This window comes from Etheostoma spectabile, chromosome 19, assembly GCF_008692095.1.
Source record: "Etheostoma spectabile isolate EspeVRDwgs_2016 chromosome 19, UIUC_Espe_1.0, whole genome shotgun sequence".
NCBI classification, from domain to species: Eukaryota; Metazoa; Chordata; class Actinopteri; order Perciformes; family Percidae; genus Etheostoma; species Etheostoma spectabile.
This window is the reverse complement of record NC_045751.1, coordinates 9,359,077-9,375,756: the sequence shown is the minus strand read 5'-3', so window position 1 is coordinate 9,375,756 and position 16,680 is coordinate 9,359,077. Positions and strand designations below refer to the sequence as shown.

At 40.7% G+C, this 16,680-nt stretch overlaps 1 protein-coding gene across 1 annotated transcript in view; it reads right to left on the bottom strand.

Moving 5' to 3' along the window:
• Positions 1-1,902: 1,902 nt before the first annotated feature.
• The window catches only part of tnfsf10l (TNF superfamily member 10, like), a 53,701-nt gene continuing 38,923 nt past the window's right edge, over positions 1,903-16,680 (bottom strand). Inside the window, exons 3-7 of the mRNA XM_032544565.1 lie at positions 7,990-8,026; positions 7,783-7,890; positions 6,621-6,778; positions 5,796-5,906; positions 1,903-5,706 (exon numbers count right to left, since the gene is read on the bottom strand). Of these exons, the coding sequence (XP_032400456.1) occupies positions 5,521-5,706; positions 5,796-5,906; positions 6,621-6,778; positions 7,783-7,890; positions 7,990-8,026 (600 nt within the window). The 3' untranslated portion in view covers positions 1,903-5,520. The remainder of the gene's footprint in view (positions 5,707-5,795; positions 5,907-6,620; positions 6,779-7,782; positions 7,891-7,989; positions 8,027-16,680) is intronic.

Genomic DNA, 16,680 nt, shown 5'->3' with positions numbered 1-16,680 from the left:
CTTCCACTATATTGAGGAACAGAGGCATCAGAATGAGCTACAGAGGGATTTATCTGCTATTGTAGCCTGGTAGCCTTCTGATAATAGCTTTTTTTTTCTCCAGGCTTCTGATTGGCCAACATGACGTTAGGGTTATATTGCCACCTGTTGGTTTGGCATGCTTTTCACAGTGATACAGTGTGTTTTTTGCCTTTTCACTTGGTCCACGATTTTGTAAAAGTGGTTGTGTGGATGTAATTTTTTTTTTTTTTTGAAAACGTAGGAGGGAAAAGCAATTCTTCAAAAATACCCATGTATGTGTGGACTAAGAGGCTTTTTGCCTTCACTCCGATCTTCTCTAACACATGGTCAGTTGAACTGAAGTCAAGTGGCCAGTCAAGAGCCTTCCATTTGGTCATAAAAACTCCTACAGTTATCACCCAACTTTTTTAAAACTGAAAGTCAGCAATTTAACTACCTCCAAACAATGTGTTGTAGTACAGAGCCAAAACAATAAAACAGTTTTTTAATTCATCCTAATTTTTAACTTAATTAGCTAAATTATGATTTTGGTTGTTGCAGCATTTAAATTAACATATCTCCAGTTATTAAGAGGATTTGAGATGACATGGCCCCATACTTTGTTTTAAATGAGTGTCGCACTAAAGCAGCATGTGTAGTTGTGGCTTAAGTCGTTGCACTAAATTCCAACAGAAATACTGCCAATTATTTGCAAAAGTGGTATACTTTATGGATCCCTGGAGGTATTCTCATTTCTGCTTGACCCACTGCTTCACAGGGAGGAGTCAGCTGCAAGTGAATCCGTGGGGTGCTTTCACTGTCAGCAAAGTAAATGCGTCCTGGTCTGCATTGACTTGGGGCAATGGAGTCAATGTTAACTTTTTTTGACATTGTAAATCATTGTAGGGGACGTTGTGGTTAGTTCCACCAAAGAGTGAATTTCACTTTTTAACAACTCCAACTATTATTTCACAAAAAGAGCAAAGATGAGAGAAAAATTACCCCTAAAACAAATTCCCATTCCCATTCCCATTTTGGCAGTGACGTTCCGGGAATGAAAATCCCATTAATATTCCGGATCAAGGATTTTGGTTATTAGCCATGATGTGGTTACATCCACGGTACACTCTCCACAAGCTATGAGATTGTGAAACGATGGTAAATGATCCTGTTGCCACAAGGCTGTATGATATCAACCTTGTTTTTAGAAAACATGTTTTATTGTCATGGAGAAGTACTACAGTACCCACAATCCTAAAGTGTAAAAGCAATTTCTCGGATTGGTGGAGCTCCCTGTTAACATGGAGATGAATTGTTATGCACATAGTCTTGTACTTTTGCCTATTTTTCCTGTTTTCCTTATTTGTGGCAAAAATTAACTTTTTGTCTACCAACCAAATACTGCTGAATGTTAAATTTTACTTATTTTTGGCTGGTGAGTCAAGCAAATCTACCAGGCACTTGCATATATATTTTCTAAGATTATCTTTTGGGCATTTTCGGCCTTTATTTTTGACAGGACAACTGTAGACATGAAAGGGGAGAGAGAGGGGAATGACATGCAGCAAAGGGTCGGAGTCAAACCCTGGTCCACTGCGTCGAGGAGTAAACCTCTGTACATGGGCGCCCGTTCTACCAACTGAACTACCTGGGCAGCCAAATTGTGCTAATTATCAACCCTGCTGGTATGAACATGTGTTGAATGGGAGTGCAAGGGCTTACCCCAATCCATCCCTGTGTATATACAGTGTATGTGTGTATGTAGTGAGTGGTCACTGTCGCTGATCTTTTGACACTCTGATCCCCTGGACCTATGCCAGGTAAACCATTCATGGTTACAGGATATTCTCTTTGCTCACTACCTCACCAAAATGCAACGCTGTAAATCTGCAGATACACAGGGAAAGTTCAAATATTTGTTTATTTTCATAGCAACCATGTGCTACACATGTTCACAGCTACAAAACTGTTGAGTACAAACACACCTCAGACACATTCAATGCAAATGTTTCCCCCGCTGGCCAGAGATTTCAGCTGTTGTTGTTGTTAGTTGCATTATCACCGCCGCTGGACCTGTTTGAGTGATCTGTTTGTGCTGGTCGGAGTGCAAGAAAGAAAAGGCCGTATGATTGTTGGAAGTTTATACTGAAAAACAAACCAACTTTGGCTCAAGTTTACAGAGAGAGGGCAAGCTTGGTATGTGTGATGTAATGGAGCGTCAGCGTGCTGAGAGAAAATCCAACAGAAACGTGACCTGGTGCAAAACAAAACACAGTTGAAACGGCAATCAAACTGAGTCACCTGGTTAAAAGTGTGCGTCAGAGTGTGTGTGAGTGTATAAAACCTTTTCTCTTAGGGAAAACAAATAGTAGAGACACAAAGAAATGCGTTTACGTTAGTTTGACCTCGTTTTATGAATTATCCATGTGAACCGAGCACTTTAAAGAAACATCAGTGCATGCACACACACACACACACACACACACACACACTCCATGCATGCCGCCAACTGATCACTGACAGCTACCAGATGACACAGGGAGGCAAGATGGTGTGGATAAATGGGTGGGTTTGGGTCTTTAGAATGTGAAGCTGGATGATGTGTGTTTCTGCGGAGCACAGCCTGGATGTGGTGAGAGGTGGTGTTTGTATCTCCTTATGTGCATGCCAGAGATAAAGTGTGCCGGGGTGGAGTCTGTGCGAGTTGGTGCATAGTTTGTCTGTGAATATCTTCTCTTTCCCCTTCCAAATCTGTCTTAATGCGAGTCTGTGTTTTGTTACTAATATCTGCTTTGTATTTTCCTAAAATTCATCTTTTCTGTCTTCACCTCTGAACTGTTGTGCAATTCTTCGGTGTGTTTCTAAATCAGAACTGTATAAAATGTTTGCTTATGTTTTTATTTTTGTCAACGTTTTCCAGGTGACTGGCAGCCATATTGGAGGAATTCATCTGCTGGTGTGTGTGAATGTAGTTTTTGTACTTTTGTTTTCTTGTTAGCATTAAACTTTTATCCAGTTAACTAACTAATACAATAATATTTAAACACATTTGATTGGCACATGATAAGTGACTGGTTGTGAAATAAAGCAATAAAGCTCATTTTGTCTTGCTAAGGATTAGATGAGTTTGATACCATATGAAGCTGGAGCCAGAAGGCAGTTAGTTTAACATGTTGAAACAAGGAGAAACAGCTAGCATGGCAAGTGACAAAATCCTCCTTTGCCTCTGCTTCCAGTCTTTGTGCTAAGCTAAGTTAAGAGAGCTAATGGGTTCCGATATTGCATTTTGGCCAATGCTTTCCGCTTCTTTTACGCTCCACACAGACTGTTTACCTGCATGCAACCAAAGCCTGCTCAAACATGATTGGTCAAAACTACTCGGATTACAAAGGTAAACCAGAACATTTACGATAACAAAATCTTGTCCCGTTGCCTCCAGATTCGGCATGCATATGCAGATATCTGTTCAAATAAATCAGTCTCGCAGTGCCAGACCTTTCTCTACAGCGCTGTGGAGGAGGTTCTGGCAAGTCCACACAACATTTCCAGGATGGAAGAAAAATGTGTTCTGGTTTATTGGCATTTCTTTTAACCAATCACAGTGGTCATGGACGGCACTAACTGCTGTATGGCGCAACGGTGTCTCTGCAAAATAGCCATGGGAAGGGAACTTGTTTTGGTGAAACATGTACGTTAAAAGGTTGTTTTAGTTGTGCAACAGAAAACTCAGACTAGACAGATAGTCTAGCTAGCTGTCTGGATTTACCCTGCAGAGATCTGAGGAGCAGTTAAACATATCATCAGGCCACCGGAGATTAAAATACCAACACAAAGAAAGCAGAAGGTAACGGACATCCGGCCTAAAAGTGAAATCCGACGGATTTCCATCAGCAACGGAGCAATCCCGGAAGTGGAACGCCGTGAAATAGACTAATATAAAACAGATGAACTGTCTCCTGCTTGTAGCAGTTCTGGGAGTGGTATGAAACTCATCTAACTCACAGAAAGATGGATAAAAATGTCAAAATGTCAACCTATTTCTCTAATGTTAATCCGTGCTAAAGTGATGTAAATCTGCTCCAATTTCAGGCAATTCTCTCATTGTACAGATGTTATTTTTTGTACAGTCAATTCTCCAGTTGACCTTTTTTATATAATGAGTGGCCACTTTCCTTATTTGGTCTTTGATGACTCTCCAAAGTAACTGTTTTTGTGTGATTTGCAAGACTAAAGATATCTTGGTTAAGATTGGGCTAAATTTGGTGCAAAATAAAAGTAGTTTCAGACATTTAGATGTTTTAACAACATATCAGTGACAGTGAGTGTTTGTTAAAATTGCCAAACCTCTTTTCTCTTGATCTGATAAGCACCTAAACCATGCCTTTGTGTGTTTGTGTTTGTGCGACTAGCTGTTGGCATGTGTGTCTGTGGTTGGTGACTTCACTGATGTTTAAAATAAAACTGAATGCAGCTTCACAGGGTAGACAAGATTTTTTAAATTCTTTACAGGAAAAGGAAAAGAAAAAGAGATTGCAAGGGAATCTTCAACAACACAGACTGGTCGGGCTGCATACCAGCCTTGTTCTCTCTCTTTCCTTTTATCTTCTGCTGCATGAGGTCATTCTTATTGGCCTTTTACAAGATTTCTGCCTCTTCCTCTCTGTTTTCATTCCTCCTTGCAATGTCATTTGTTCAAAAAGGCACTATATGTTGCTCACGGTCTTGCAGTCATATTACTCAATCAAGTACAAAGAAACAATCCTTATCATCCAAAAAATGTCTTTGCATAAAATCCACAGATCTAGTGTTGTAGATAGTCCTCGGCAAAATCCAAGTGGTTTTAAGTCCAGGCAAGGTAAAATACATGTGAGTTATTTTTCTAAATCACCACAGTTCATTGTCTAAATCTCTTTCTCAGCCATCCATATGTACAGTACTCTCATGGCACGCTTTAAAAAAAGAAAAAAAAAGCTTTGCTTTGGTTTGATCATTTGACTTTCTTCTGCTACCATTCCACAGTCCTTCCCCACATCTCGGATGCAGAGGATTTGAGTTTTTATTGTCTACATTCTTCGGTCTTGAATCCAAATCCCACAAAAAGGATGCTGTTGTTCGAAATATACTGCGATTCATGTGGTATTTGTGGGTGTAGGGTGGCCTAATTCTATGGGAAATTCTCATCTGACAGGAAGGTGTTACATGTTTTTCTGTGGTTAACTTCTTTTTTTTGACATCCAAAAGGCAATTTGCTATTCCCAAGAATCAACAGAAAATTGATATCCTCACATTTATTTTTTGCGTGATTGCACATGTGTCTTTGTATATTTCTCAGCGGTTCCATCCGTCAGTGTATCTCTCCATCCAAGCAAACTTTGAGGATCCAAGATCCAGGCCAACGTCCTACAGCTCTGACAAAAATGTTTCTTTCAATCAACGGAAATTCAGAAGGCCCCTAACTCATCGTCTTCAGCCCACCCATTTATTCATCTGTTTGTTTCTTTCTTCTTCCATCCTTTACGCTCAGAGGTCCAGGCGGAAGGCGCCAAAGTAGCTGGAGGAGTCGTCCGCGTTGACCATGGTCGGGGACGAGACGGAGACGAAGAGCTCGTCGCCGGCCCTCAGCTCAAACAGACCTCCCTGGTAGACGGAGTGGAGGGCGTACTCGGCGTCCGGAGCCCAGCACTTCGTTCCCACCCCCTTCAGGAGCTGAAGTGAAAATGAAGGTAGGAAAGATATTTAATAGGGTGAATCAATTAACATGAGCTAATTATTTCAAGTGGAAAGAGATAACATACCTGTATGGGGCTGGGGTAGGAGGTTTTCTTGTACACGCACTGCACCAGCTGGTGGCTGACGCTGCGCTGGTCTCCGTCACTGGCTGCTGGGGACGGATAACGAAAATACACCTGTGGGCAGGAGAGAGCAGAGTGGGAAAGATGATAAAGATGAAGCTTAACATTAGCATTTTTCCATTTATACCATTATGGTAGGAATAATAGACAGTGAGAGGCACTTTGGATCAGTACTTAAACCATTTTCTGATTAATTTTGTTGTTCATTGATTCATTTAAAACTCTTAAAAAAACTCTTTCCAAAACTGCCAACTTTTGCTGTGGTGTGAAGATTACCAATATGAGGATGCATAGCTTTTCTCTATCTGAGAAAACTATTATGAACTGAATACCTTTTGCATTTGACACCTTGAGCTCTGAGCACTTCCGTCGGAATGTGTCCTTATTTTCCAACAATGTATAGACTAAAGGCTAATTAACTGAGAGTAGAGCATCCACTAATGCACATATATTTGGTGGGATATACTGAATACATTTAAAATGCATTTGAGCAGTATTTCTCTTCCAGTTCTGACGTAGGTCCACCTTTTCCCTTGTGCAGTCATGTCAATGTGCAAATGCATCACAATAACTACCTATGTTAAAGAAATTAAACTCAATTTGTAGGCAACTAAAATGGTACTTTCCAAAAACAATATGATTTTTGGTTTGTTTTACTGTCACAATTCCTGTGTGAAAAGTAAAACGAGTTTGCACCAAAACACACAAACAAAACCCAATACTGCAGGGACTTCAAGTTAAATAGCACTGAAAGTACAGTATGATCACCTGTGAGTACAAGTAGTACCGCCCATCCTGAGGCACCCGGAGTTTCCCATTGGACAGGGTCATGTTGTGCAGGTGAGCTCCGAAGCTCTGATTGGCCCATGTGCGGACCACATGGCGACAGGACTGGTGGAGACCTGGCGTCAGGTAGGGAGGGAACCCTGTTGGTGAGGAGGAGGAGGAGGAGAGAGTGGGGAGAAATAAATAAGTAAAAAAGAAAGAGGGAAAGATGCCGGCTGATTCTGAGCCAGCAAGTCTTGGGCTTTCCGTCCATATTCCAAAATTTTTTTTCTGTGCTTGCGTGTATCATTTTCTGTCTCCCTACTTTATGCCTTCATCATTCATGTGCATGTTTACATGTTGTGCAGGATTGGCAGATTGCACATTCAACACAGTAACACCTACAGAATGTAAATCCTGCAAAGAAGTGTTGCGGGAACTCATTTTTGTGTGTGTGTGGTGGGTGTGGTGTGGTTGTTGTGTGTGTGTGTGTGTGTGTGTGTGTGTGTGTGTGTGTGTGTGTGTTCATGCTCTGGTGTGGGTAACGCACTTGTGTCCTTCACATTTGTAAGATAATGTTTTCTTAGAAAAAACATCAAACGTCAACCCCTGTAGCTGTTGTACTTTCTTATGAGAAATCCAGGCATAATGTGAACATTGCCCTCTCTCCTTCTACACCACAACACACACACACACACACACCACACACACACACACACACACACACACACACACGTACACTATCCTTGCCCTTTGTCAACTCAATGGAAATAACATCAGTCAGTCTTTGCCAGATTGTTAACACCCTTCAGTTTGCACGCCAGTTTCAGATGAAACGATACAGAGGTCTGGATAAACACACACACCAACACACACACACACACACACACACACACCACCACACCACACACACCACACACACACACACACACCACACACACACACACAAAAAAACACATTCCCACTTTTCAAATTCCACATTTAACACACGCATACGCGCCATTATTCCTATCTGTGACGCTGTACTGTATAAATAAACTCATTAAACACATTGGTTAACCAGTGTACCTTTTAGTCTCACCCTTGCTCAAATGTGATCTGAGTTTGCTTTCCTTTCAACTCTACCTTAAACATTTGACCCAAAGTAATAGCAGCCGAACCTCACCTTGAGAGCCGGTGTCTCTGAGGGTCAAGTGAGCAGATGGCCTCTGGGCCACCGAGGTCATGAACTTTGACCCTGAGTTGTTGAAAGAGCGAGGCATGGTTCTCGCCTCTGAGGGAGAGAGGAAATGGAAGAATGTCAGATATGGGTGGTGTGTGTGTGTGTGTGTGGTGTTTTTGTGTGTGTGTGTGGAGAGAGTGAAATACTCACCTATGAAGGTTTGTTTAGAGATGATGTTCTCTGTCACCTAAAAGAAAGTGTGAAAACATGCTGGTTACCAAAAAAACATATCAACAATAACATTTGTCCACTTGTCTCAGGCTTTATTTAACTTTTGTGTGAGTGAAGTGAATAGTTAACCTTTAATTGTTCAGGGTTTTTTTCATTGCTGTGATGGTTAAATAGCTAATACTGGTGTTGTGTGTGTGTGTGTGTGTGTGTGTGTGTGTGTGTGTGTGTGTCTATGTGTGTGTGTGTGTGTTTGTGTGTGAGCAGACTGAAATGGTTGTTTTAAACAAGGTTGTACTGTTTGTGTTAAAAGTTCTGTAATAAAACATCTCCCTCAGACAACTTTAGACATTTGATTTGCATAAGAAACAACTGACCATATTAGCTAAAAAAAAAAATAATAATGCTTATGCATGTGTAATTTGTACAGTATTTTGTCTACAAGCTAGATTTATTGTTTACTTGGCAACATCGTAGCTGGGGGTAAAATCTTACTGAAATCTATCATTTCTATGTTGGAGGAGACATAATGTTAATGGTAATTTTACCTTGCAGAACATGGGAGCGGCTGGCCACGATTTGTTAGTTTGTGTAATTTATAAAGTGTTGGTTCAGATTCATAATGCACTGACTTTAAATAAGTACAACCCCACTTTTTTTGCTTTCTTGCTGCAGCTTTGAGGGGCTCCTCACTTTTTGTTATGCATTGCAATGTGGGATAACGGTGTCTGTAAACACCACTCTCAGTTACTTTAGTGTAGAAGGTGGTATTTTACAATACCATATCATACCCTGAACATGGTTATGGTTCGGTTCGGTTTGAAGTTAGACAGGACACTTTAATCTTCCTCTTTCCATCACTCCAGTAATTAATAACTATGGACTTTCCCACTTTTGTCCCCGGCGGCACACATCTCCTCTCTGTCCTGTCTCTGTTTTATTTCCTCCTTGCTCGGTTTCATCTTGCCCAGATGTGGACACAGCCAGCCAGCTCATAAGAAAATAGACATACACAGATGCATTTTCTCACTCTCACACACTCAGTAATTCTCTCATGTTAGTGCTTTCTGTGCTGACTGTTGCTCGTTTTGGTCTTTCTCACTTTGTAAATCAAGCTTAAGTCGCCCCTTTTTAATACATTTTCACTAAGGTTTTTTTCTTCTTTTCCAACATCCTGCCTTTCTTTTTTCATTCTTTTCATTTTTAACTCTATGGTTTACTTCATCCCCCTTTATTTTTTGCGTCCATTCACCTTTTTAAGCAAAAGGTCACAAGTTTAATTACCTGTTACTAGTCTAAAGTCCCTTAAGCAAGGCACTGGAATCCCTGCATTGAGTCTCCCTGATTAATTTGCCGAAATGTCCCAAAATCCTGAATATGATTAATTTCACCAGTGGTTTTAATGGTCATCCAGCTCATACTGTGATGTTATTCTTGGCAGCGGCCTACAGCACCGTACACTCAACTCAACCTGCAAATTGGACATGATCGCTCTGGGGTTTGACGTGTGTGTGTGTGTGTGTGGTGTGTGTGTGTCTGTATGAATGCCCCCCCCCCCCACCCCACTCTCATGTTTACCCTGTATACTCTAAGGGACCCCAATACAGTGTAGTACAGAGCGTGGACCCGACCATTCTAGCTCGTCTAGCTAGGCGTGTCATGCCTGTCTCTGCCTCACGTTCCCCGAGTCCTGAAAGCAGAAAATTACCCACACGCACACCCACACACACTTAAAGAGAGAGAGAAAATTGCCAACAGATTTTGAACCCTCCATGTGGCTGTAGTTGAACAAGAAAAGTAAAAAAACAAAAAAGATGTGGGGGGGATTTTTTCAGACGCTGTGACCCACTGTGGCCTTTCAGGCCTCTGTCAGGGCGACCCCAGAACAGCATGTTTTCAATATGCAAGTTCAACATGTCTGCTGTCTTTAATGCTTAAAGGCTCACATGGGAAACTATTGGATGGCTAAAGAGTGAAATCAGCTGTCGAGGTTTCTTGCATAATTTATGTTCCACACAGCAGTGGAAGTCTTCTACGGCATCCTGAGAGACTTTTGACCAGATGTATATTTAAAGGTGAATGCCGCCGTCATGCAGAGTTATAGTCCATTTAAAGTGTTTTCTTACTCCCTGGTTGCATGTAGTCTGTAATTAGAACACCTTGTATGTGGAGGGATATTATTATATTTAGAGTAAAAGGCTTAGAAATCTGCTTGAAATAAATTGCATGGATAAATACTTAGATATTTAAATAGAGAAGATTTATTTGAGAAATTATTTCCTGGAGGTGACTTCCATGAAGATGTGAAAAAATGTCAAGCTGACACAATAGAATTGAGATACAACAGAAACTCTCGCTGTACTAAAACAAGTCTTAATTTTAAATGTGATAAACAGGCTGTTTTTCACACTGATCAAGAACAAATAGCTGCAAATGGCCTCTGCTGAAGAAAGGAAAAGAGGTCACGATATCCCAACAACTAGACACAATTTATGACCTAAAAACGTGCCTCTAATATACTTACGTTAAACTTGATTAATCTTCTAACCAATTCTCAGCAGCACCACAGCACATGAAGTATTTGCAGTATTATCAGGTGTAACTGTGTAGAAACGGTATACTCTTGGGGTTCTACAGGTGGTTTAAATGTGATAAATTTGGAACCGACTGGTACTTTTTGACTTCTTGCCTTGTGTGGATGATTCCAGCTTGGAGTCATTATTCGGCCCTTTAAATAAAAGGTCAATAACGGCTAACACCGTGGGATAATCCCAGATAATAAGGGTTTCGGCTTGTTGCTTGTGGGTGCAGTGAACTAATAACAGCGACATGCGTTAAATAAAAACCAATGTCAAGATTATAACCCAAGGGCACCGTCACACACGCGCGAATGCAAGCGAGGGACCACCACCTGCTGAGGGGATTTTCATGCTGAATGTGGGAAGTGCACAGTGTGACGCACACCAAAAGCAGTTTGCTGGTTTGTAGTCCGTTTGAGTTATGGTTGTTGTTTTTTGCAAAATGTGATGCTATTGGTACATTTCCCATTTTATCACGTTCAATGCCTGTGTGCCAGCCAGGCAGCATCTCTCTTTTTTCATGGCCGATATTATACAATACTGGCTGGTTAAACAGCAACAATCAGACCCATCCACCACCCCAACCTACGTGGAATTTCCCCTTACCTACCTCGCTAAACCCCTTCTTGATGCTGCTCTCCCCGGTACGTTCTGCACACACGCCATAGGGTGCCATTTATGTCATACAAAAAAGACTCGGACAGCCACTGCCCAAACGTCGGTATTTTACGCGTTGGAAAGAACAATAATTTGTCTTTGGTTATTTCATGCAAAAGTCAAGCAGGGCCATTTCTCGATCCCAGTCTGTCACTATTTGCCATACATTGAAATGCTTTGTGATGATCTTCTTCAAAGCCATGCCCATCTGACCTTGCATGGGTAAATCACGATGCGCTCCCACATGGAGGAAGGGCTTCTGATCCTGCTTTCTGCCACCAGGGTGAAAGTATATTTGTTTTTGTTTTTTTAGCTTTTCCCTTTATTAGGGGTTTAGCAATTGTCACATGGCGATTTTACTGTAAGAGACTACACTACTGCCCCTTTAAGCTTTTCAGTATAGCAGCCTGTAGCCTCGATGTGAGTTTAAATTCAGTGCCTGCGTGGCCTTATGTGACTGGATGTAGGCAACATCGACAGCAGGGCACACAGGTCAGTGGCTTATGGCATTCTGTAACACAAGAAGTCTTTAAAACCTGTCCAGCTACAATAACACCAACAGCAAACAAACCCTGAATTCTCCTTTCACCCTGTTGAGAACAAGCAACAGACAGAAATTTTGATTTTATCACGTCATACATTGTCTGGCCTAAAGCTAAAAAAAAAGGCATAATTATAGAAACAGAGGGGGAAATGTACAAATGTAAAGAGATAAAGAGAATGCTAAGACGGTGTGAGTAAATCCTTTTGATGTTGTTATTCACTTGCTACATGCCTCAACTTCAAAATACTCATTGCACTTTGATAAAATTTGGGAGACTCAAAGGACACTCATTTATAAAAATTCAAAGCAAGTTAAAGGATCATACATCAAACATAATTGATGGATCGAGACAAACTGTTCCTATTATTTTGCCTTTTATGGCCCAGTATGAACTTAAAGTTCTGACAGGACTGTTTTGACTGCACAAGTTGCAAATGTGAGTATGTGAGACTGCAGTGCCAAAAATCAGAAGTTGGTGGGAAGAAAGAGAAAACCAGAGAGCAAAAGATGATGATTTACAATTATGGGAAACAAGAGACGAAGATGAATCAGGATTAAAAAAAAAAGTTGGGGAAACACAGAGGAGAGTCAGAGTGGACAAGTAAGGGAAAAAAGAGAACAGGAGGAGGACTGAAAGAGAGGATTGAGAGAGGAAAAGAGGGACAAGTATGCACATGAAGGAGCGTTTCTTCTGCAGATTAGCAGTAGCTGCAACCCAATACTTTAATATCCTGCTCGACCCCGACAGGCCTGGATTGGCTGTGTGTGTGTGGTGTGTGTGTGTGTGTGTGTGTGTGTGTGTGTGTGTGTGTGTGTGTGTGTGTGTGTGTGTGTGTGTGTGTGGTGGTGTGTGTGTGTGTGTGTGTGCGTTTTTGAGCTACGGCGACAAACTCTTATCAATGCTAATCTAGTCTAAGAGGCTACTCATTCCTCACTGTGTGTGTGTGTGTGTGTGTGTGTGTGTGTGTGTGTGTGAGTGAGTGAGAGTTGTCTAGTTTTGGTGTGCACTGAAATGGGACTTTTGGGAAGTGTAGTGCAGAAACAGTGGCTGTTTGAGTACATGTGTACAAAGATGGAGAAGAAATACCTTTGTGTTTGTGTGTCTAATGGCTAATGTCGCCTTTATAATTAATGGCCTTTTTAAAGCTGGGCCGATGATTAATAAGTAACTCAGACTTTGTTTAAAGCCAGAATGGTATGTAGATTTAGAGAATAAAGAATGTAGACAAAGTTTTTTTGTTTTTTTAATACTATTAGCTCTGCTATTCTTCCCTTTTAAGGCAGAGTCAAAGTGAACAACGCTGTTTAAGAATAAAAGGAAAACTAGAGACAGCTCCAGAGTGAATAACAAAACAAATTATTTATTTAGTTATTTTACAGGTGGGTAATTCAAAGGGCTCCTGGCATATTTGGCTTAATTTAAAACACCTCTGCATCAACACTTTTAAAACCTCCCCCCGAGCTACGACTAGTTATTGATGCTTGACAGGGAAAGCCACATTTTACCACGGTCAAGGTTATTTCCACACACCCCTTCCCACACACACACTCACACACACACACACACACACACACACACTCACACACACACACACACACACACACACACACACACACACACACACCACACACACAAACACACATATCTGTACTGAGGTGTCCTACAGTACAAGGCTCCAAAGTAGGGCTGCAACAAATGATGATTTTGACTACGGTTTATTCCCTTGATTAATTTGCCAATGACTCAGTTAATAGTTGAGTCTTTGTCTGACCGACAGTCCAAAGCCCAAAGATATTCCATTCAAAATGAAAGAACAGGGTGAAAAGCAACACATCTGTCCCTTTGAGAAGATGGATGCAGCAAATGTTGTTTTTATGCTTAAAAACAATTAACAAAGTAAAGAAACGGTTGTTGATTCATTTACTGTTTCAAACAGGATGCGGCTGTTGCGGCAACCTGCAGCAGCGATATGATGACTGTCTTTTATAGATGTTTCATTGAACCTATTGCATTAGTGCTTGGTTTGGAAATCTAAATCTGTCCAATATAAGTAGACTTGGAAGTCTTTAAAGAATGGCCAGTAATATTTCAGGTCCATTTCATTGGGCCGACAGAAAGTACGCACTAGAGCTTCAACTGTTCACTTTCAGAGGACTACTGTCCATTTAACATGCCGCTTTTATAATGCTGTCAAATTCACAATGGGACAGCTGAAATAAAAAAAAAGGCCACGAAGGCCATGAAGGCCCCGAGATGTGGCTGAAATCTCGTGAGAATTTTCAGTTAAGAACAAAAAAAAAGAAAATGTGTTTAACTCCTCACCATTAATGCTCCATGAAGGCTTGGGATGTGGACGTTGACATTTTCTCTCCTATTTTATAATGTCAAAGACTATTTGAGGCACCTTTGTGTCAGCGTGACCTTTTTCTTTTGTTTCACCTATTTTAAGCAACTGTATTAGGCTTAGAGCAATACTACCAGTCACTGTGATTAGCACAGTCATCTGACTGTGATTTACTCGACCTACTGCAACCAAACGGGAGTCGCTCGTTAGCGGTTTATCGTTGAGAAACAGCGAGTAAAGGTTTTATAACAGGTAACGCACCAGTGGCCGACTCGATGCCAGTCACTGATAATTGACCTGTTTGCTGTGGGAGTTTCCTGCCAGGCAACTGTTGTGTACGGCTAAGGAAGCAGTTGGCTTCACACACATGAGAAAGAACAGATTGATATCACCCTGTTATGCTGTTTCGAGTTGAGTTTCACACGGATGGGACTTTGAGTCATTAGCATGCCTCTCTTCCTCTTGCTGTTTTATTGATTTCACCATACAGGACAAAACACAACAAACAGTGCAGCATTGAGTCGGTTCTCACATTTACCTACCTATATGTGTTTGTTTGTGTTTCCTTCTGTATTGTTCTCTTTGGTTGCTCTGCAGGAAGACACAAACTGCAGTCGAGACGAGGAGGCAGTTTCTACATAGCTGACATTAGTTCTATCTCTTTCTCCTCCCTCCCTGTGTCTCTTCATGTCTCACCCTTAATCTCTTTCACAACACAATTTCTTCTCCAAAGGACACTAACAGCATGTAACTAGGCCAGGGCGGGGTTGTTTTACAGCTTCGGTCACAGGCAAGCAAATACTAATAACAATACAAATACTTAGACATGTCATGCCTTCATGGCCGATGTGTTCACCGGTGTAGTATAATGCAAACTCTGAGGATAACGTATTTCAGTTTCTTTTTGGGGTAATAATACTGTTTTATTATTGCATTTACATTTTTCTGTACTAATTTCTGTGTCCCTGATGTAGTAATAATCAATATATTAAATGAAAAAAGGCCATTTTGCATATGGATATGTGGAGTAAATTCTATGAATATACACCTTACATCAAATTAGCGATACTAAATTGCTAGAATAAATTGTGCTTCTTATATCATTAGGTTGATAATCCTGCAAATAAGTGGCTGATATAATTTAGATATTACCTAGGAATAATAATGCATGATCTCTTTCAAAAAACACTTCATGTCCCAGTCTCATCATGTAAACAACGAAGTCAGTGCTGGTTTTGCATCTGTCCAATTCTGTTCCCAGACATATTTACATAAAAATATTGAATGTGATATGGCATAAAAACAAGAGCACACTCGATGCTTGCCTCAGCAGTACTCATACGTGCATGTAAACACAGTCGTTGGCTTTCGTGATTCATCTCCAGTCTCAATCTCTTTTATTGTTTTGGGAAGGACTTTGACCGTGTTGATTTGTGCTGACACCACAAGGCAGAGAGCTGTTACAGGAATATTTGGAGTATTTGTTTTATTAATATAAAACAAAACCTTTTTATAGGCCTAAAGGTCAGGAATAACGTAATATTCCTGCACCTGAAAAAGTATACAAGCTTTGCATTTGCATCACAGATTAACTTGCAACCCTGTCGACACGTGTGGCATCGTCACAGGTTCAGAGGAGAACTGGCTTTGTGCAAACTAATGGTAAACATCAGCCTACTCTAACAGCTTTTTTTATATACAGTTTGTGTGAACAAGGTGCAAGCTCGGATAACTCATGTAACGTGTTTTACATTGTGTTTATAGCCTGTAATACAAAGAGAACATTAAGTCGGTAATGGGCCAGGCTGGTTGATGTGGCTGGTGTGTTGCACATCCATTGTGAATAGTCCATGTTTGTTGAGTAACATTTTTCAGCCGCCAAGCACAGAGGTCTTATAATATTTGTCCCGTGTGAATCATCATCTCTCTAATTTTGGGTTATACTGGCTGCGTTGGCAATTAACATTTTGACAATGCTGGGGGATAATGTCAGTAAATTTGATTAAAAAGCAGACTTTGGGGGCGGCTTCTAGCTCAGCCAGGAAGAGCATGAGTCCTAAAATCCCATGCGGTCCCCTGGTAATACTAGTCCTGTGCAAATAGGGCTTTAGTCAGGGCGGAAACAGATAGGGAACAATTACAAATCAGTTATTAATTTTCTTAGACTTTTCAAAGGAGTACATTTTTTAAATCTCCATTTAAGCTACCCTACCTCCAGGTGCGACATGGGATTTGAAGTTTAGTTTTCTTCATATCTTTGCTTTTATTTAGTTTGTCATAGGATAAGTATTTTTATGTAGAAATTGTATTTTCAAGGCATTATTTTAATACCTATTAGGTTGTTTTGCATGAAGATAAAGAGTGTTTTTGCAGTCTAGTTGTGATTTTCTTTTGTTGCAGCTTAACTCTGGCAAATGTTGAAGAGGAAAATGGTCCAACTCAGTAAAAAACACTGATTCATCTGCAGTATATCTCATAAACATGTCGTACGTTTTTGTATTACCCAATGACTCCACCCATCTGCTTCATCTGACAGGGCGAAACGAAC